This window comes from Sinocyclocheilus rhinocerous, unplaced genomic scaffold (genome assembly GCF_001515625.1).
Source record: "Sinocyclocheilus rhinocerous isolate Xijiao unplaced genomic scaffold, SAMN03320098_v1.1 scaffold795, whole genome shotgun sequence".
NCBI classification, from domain to species: Eukaryota; Metazoa; Chordata; class Actinopteri; order Cypriniformes; family Cyprinidae; genus Sinocyclocheilus; species Sinocyclocheilus rhinocerous.
Genome location: NW_015630361.1, coordinates 1,171,638 through 1,176,331, shown reverse-complemented (window position 1 = coordinate 1,176,331; position 4,694 = coordinate 1,171,638). Strand labels below are relative to the sequence as shown.

At 41.2% G+C, this 4,694-nt stretch overlaps 1 protein-coding gene across 1 annotated transcript in view; it reads left to right on the top strand.

Moving 5' to 3' along the window:
- Positions 1–4,694, top strand: part of LOC107740280 (NFX1-type zinc finger-containing protein 1-like) — a 15,138-nt gene that overhangs the window by 1,402 nt on the left and 9,042 nt on the right. Inside the window, exons 2-8 of the mRNA XM_016552659.1 lie at positions 272–348; positions 445–1,322; positions 1,394–1,990; positions 2,436–2,722; positions 2,978–3,216; positions 3,420–3,542; positions 3,874–4,022. Coding sequence (XP_016408145.1) covers positions 282–348; positions 445–1,322; positions 1,394–1,990; positions 2,436–2,722; positions 2,978–3,216; positions 3,420–3,542; positions 3,874–4,022 — 2,340 coding nt within the window. The 5' untranslated portion in view covers positions 272–281. The remainder of the gene's footprint in view (positions 1–271; positions 349–444; positions 1,323–1,393; positions 1,991–2,435; positions 2,723–2,977; positions 3,217–3,419; positions 3,543–3,873; positions 4,023–4,694) is intronic.

Genomic DNA, 4,694 nt, shown 5'->3' with positions numbered 1-4,694 from the left:
CTTTAAAATCTAATATTAAGTGAGTATAATTACTGATTATATGTTCTTTTAATAATTTAAAAGATCAGTTTAGTTTAGAAGTATCGATATCGACGATACTGGGCTTAAAAATATCGGTATCGGATCGAAAATAAAATAAGAGGTATCGCCCATCCCTAGTTTCAACCAGATAGATGTCCACCTAGAGGGGAGTGAAGGTATAGCAGTTATCTACAGAGAGGAATTAGTTTCTATTATTTGTGTTTACTGTATTGGTATAATCGCTCTGCAGGTATATTAGAATGGTCAATCCAAGAGGAGGAGGACAGCACAGAGGAAGAGGAGGCTTCAGTGCTCCTCAAAGAAGAGGTATAGGTTTTTACTTCTTTACATTGCCTTATTTAACTTGGTCACTCAGTATGCATTCTTATTACTTATACACCACAATATCTATTTTTTCAACAGATGGATCTGTGCCTGGTCAAAGACAAGCAAGCAGGTCTCCCAGTCGAAGCAGAGGAAGCAGCAGAGGTGGCCGAGGGGAGGGAGGAGGAGGAAGAGGAAGAGGAGGAGAAGGAAGGGGTCGAGATCACCAACAAGCCAGTGGAAGTACAAACAGCCAAAGGGAACGACGGCCAGATGAAAAAGTTCAAGGTGCAAGAGGAGGTGGAGGAGGAGATGGAAGGGGACGAGGACAGAGGAGAGGAGATAACCAGCACCATCATCAAGGAAAGCCAAGCGGGAACAACACCCACCGCCCTGTGATAAGAGGAGGCCTAACTAATGCATCTTTACACTCTCGAGGGTTTGGGAGACCTGTTCAAGGGCTCATGCATCAACAATATGTAAATTATTTACTTCCAGCTCCTCGCCGTCCTGAAAACACGGGTCACCTACAAGCCAGTGGAAGTATGACTGATGGAAGAGTTGGACCACAAGGTGAAGAACCTCAAAGAGGAAGAGTAGAAGCTCAGAGAGGTAGAGGGGGAAATGGGAGAGGAAGAGGGAGAGACGGCACCCCTGAAGTACGCAAACTGGGGTATAAAACGCTTGAAGGCCTGCTGGAGAAAGAAGCATCCGAAGTGGCCATCACCCTTTCATATAGCACTGGGCTCAAGAATCTGCTTGACGACAATATGATGAGAAGCGACCTGGTGCAGCTGGTTTGTCAAGTTCTCTGCAAGGCCTTCGAGTCTCGAATTGATCGCAAGATCGTGCTGCACTTGGCTGGCATCGTCAAGGACTCTCCGTTTTTCCGTAACGGTCTGCCGTATCATGTGACTGGAATGATGTCGGATTACGAGCAAGCTCGAAGGGAGCAGTATCCCCAACATTTGAGCAACATCATCAGCCTTCTCTCTGAAGTTCTTAACATGTTTCCGCACAGCTCTATCCAGTCAGTTTCCAGAGCAACATCATCAGCCTTCTCTCTGAAGTTCTCAACATGTTTCCGCACAGCTCTATCCAGTCAGTTTCCATGTCGGTGGCTCTTTTGAAACGGACCGTCAACCAGTTGCGTGCCTCTGGTGTGGATATTCTCGACAATACTGATGAAGACTTAGAGAGGGTGCAGGGTTTGGTGGACCATCTCCAGGAAAAATCAAGGGAAGGCACCTTGCGGTCAGATAACTACTCCTTCCTGGCAGCAGATGAGGATGCCCCACCTGGGGAAGAAGACTTCAGGACGATGAGCATCTATCCAACCATTGAGGAGTTCCACCTAGACCAGAAGCCATTCCTGAGACCCAACATAATGTCTCAAAGCTTCCCTAACACCCGCATCTATCTAGACACACACTTCCGACTTCTGCGTGAAGATTTCGTGAGGCCGCTGCGAGAGGGTGTCAGGGAGCTCTTGAGTATCCTGCACAGTGAGACTATCGATGGAATACCAATGAAAAAGTGGCGTTTCGATGACATCAGAGTCTACCGTGACACCCGATTGATTTTGCCACTCTGCACACCAACGGGAATTGCCTACAAAGTGCAGTTTAACTCACGGCTTCTTGAGGTAATCACAAACTACAAGTTGTCCGAGAGAACTCCATGTACTCTATAGCTCCCAAACATGTCCTCCTACTAGGGATGCACAATTTGGATGGATTTTTGCTGATATTTTTCTACTCATTTTGGCCGATAACCGATGGCGATACCAATATATTTCCTTTTGTTCTGAAACAACACCAAGTCTCTTCTGTGCAGAGATAATAAACAAATTATTTTTAATTATATATTACACATTCATCAATAAATCTGTAAAAATATAAGAGTATTTCACTTATATGTGAGTTATTAGTCTTATCGGCAAGGCATATCAGCATATTTTTTTTCATATCGGGCCGATGCCGATATTTGCATTTTTAAGCCATTTATCGGCCGATTCCGATAACATTCTGATAATATTGTGCATCCCTGCCTCCTTCTATAAGTTTATTTCATTGTATCTTCTATTACAGTTTGTCCGGTGGGAAAATTCCAAACGTTTGCTTTACGGATCCCTTGTCTGTCTCTCCATGGACAACTTCGAAACCTTCCTGTTCGCCACCGTTACCGATCGGGATCCGAAGCTACTGAAGCAGGGACAGGTGCATCTCTGTTTTTCTTCTGACAGCAGGGCCAGGTTGGCCAGTGTTCAGCCCTCGGACTCCTTCCTGATGGTCGAGACTACGGCTTACTTTGAGGCCTACCGATATGTCCTAGAAGGTCTTAAGGAGCAAAACGAGAACGATGTTCCCTTTCAAAGGTATGCATAATTAAAGTAAATGTGAGTCTTTCTTACTTGGCTGGTATCTAGAGCATTGCTATCTGAATAAATTAAAGTATTCCGAATGGTTTTAGAGTGTGTTGTGGTTGCTTGGGTGTTCTAGGTGATTCCTAGGTGGTATTAAGTCAAAAGTACTCACTGCCAAGGCTTTGCATCATCAGTTCCAGGTCTGAACAATAATAATAGTCGTGCTTAACTTGGTAAACACCACACCGCACGTTTTTGTTGTTTTAGGTACATAGTGGAGTGCAACACAGATGTAGATCCTCCAGCTTACCTTCGGGTGGAGGGAAGGTCATATGATCTGTCTAGCATCATGGCAGAAGGACAGGAGAAGATTCCACCCTTTAACCCCTTGACTCCACATGCCTGGCCTGATGAGGAAAAAATGGGTCTTGATGAAAGCCAACTTGAAGCACTTAAACTGGCCTTAACCAATGAACTGGTCATCATACAGGGACCACCAGGAACAGGTGAATAATCTGTGACTAGAGGTTGCTGTGAACCAATGTAGTACTCTCGAGACCAAGTTGCAAATATGCACAAAAAATTTAATAATAACAACATAATAGATGCAACCTGTTTCTGGAGTGCAAAGACATCTGGTTTTGTTCTGCAAGATTGTTCTTTTTCTAAACTGTAAATTTGAAGATCCTGTTTGTTTTCCTCTTTGCAGGGAAGACGCATGTAGGCCTGAAGATCGCTCGGGCTTTGCTAGAGAACCATGAGGCCTGGTCAAATGGTTGCCCTATGCTGGTGGTCTGCTATACCAATCATGCTCTTGACCAGTTTCTGGAAGGTACGGTGCTAATATCTATATCTGTGTGGTATTTATAAAACCTCGTTGCTTTTTTTTTTTAGCACTTTGTGGATAAAAGCAGGGAGAAACATGGGTAGGTCACAAATGAGATCTCTCAGTTGTTTCTAAGAGCCAACAATAAGACAAAATGGAAGGCAAATAATAAAACCAGTAATTTCACATGTCATGTGTCTCAGAAGAGATTTTCTTTTGAGCATTTAAGGGACTTTGAACTTTATGGCTTCTCCAGAGAGTTCATTCTAGTCCAGTAAAGGATAACTCTACAGTTTCATGTATGAAATAATGAGATATTTCATAACTTTTGTCCCAGGCATCCATGGATTTTTAAAAGAGGGCATTGTAAGAGTTGGAGGACGAAGTAACAGTGAAACTCTAAAGCCCTTCGGTCTGAGGGAGCTGACCAGGGCATCAAACTTCCGCAAAAATTTGCCACAACACCTGAGGAGAGCCCATCATGAAGTGAGTCCTCTATTATGGACATATCTCAGATTTCATTATGACATTTGTTTATTTTATTTTAGTTTATTTTAGTGTATAGTTTATACTAATCTATTATTTCTCAGGACTGTCAATAGAATAAAAATAATTCTGTAACCAGTGTTATTTTAGTATAATTGATATACTGTTATCGTTTTTATAAATATTTTATACTAGTTATTTTTGTATTTTTGTTTTCATTTTAATTTTATTTGAAGTTTTAGTAAATTTGTGTTTTGTCATTTTGATATATATATATATATATATATATATATATATATATAAAAGTCTTAGGCCACTACTATTTTTACCAACAAAAAATGGTTTTAAGTCAGTTATTTCTATCTTTTGCTTCAGTGTGTCAGTACACGGTAAACCCTAATAAGTTGAGACTACTCAAATGATTTGAGGAAAGTGATTCCCTCAGTTTAATTGAGTAATGGGAAATTGACAACTCAGTTTAATTGAGTTCACCTAATGTGGTCTTCTCATTGAATTAACTGTTTTTTTTAAGTACAGATAACTTAAAAGGCAAACAGACTAAACTCAAATGTTCCAGTTTATATATTGTTGTGTTTATTGGCTTTAAGAAATTTATAAATCATTAAAACAATTTTTTCTTCACATCAACAACTTTATTTGGGTTACACAACA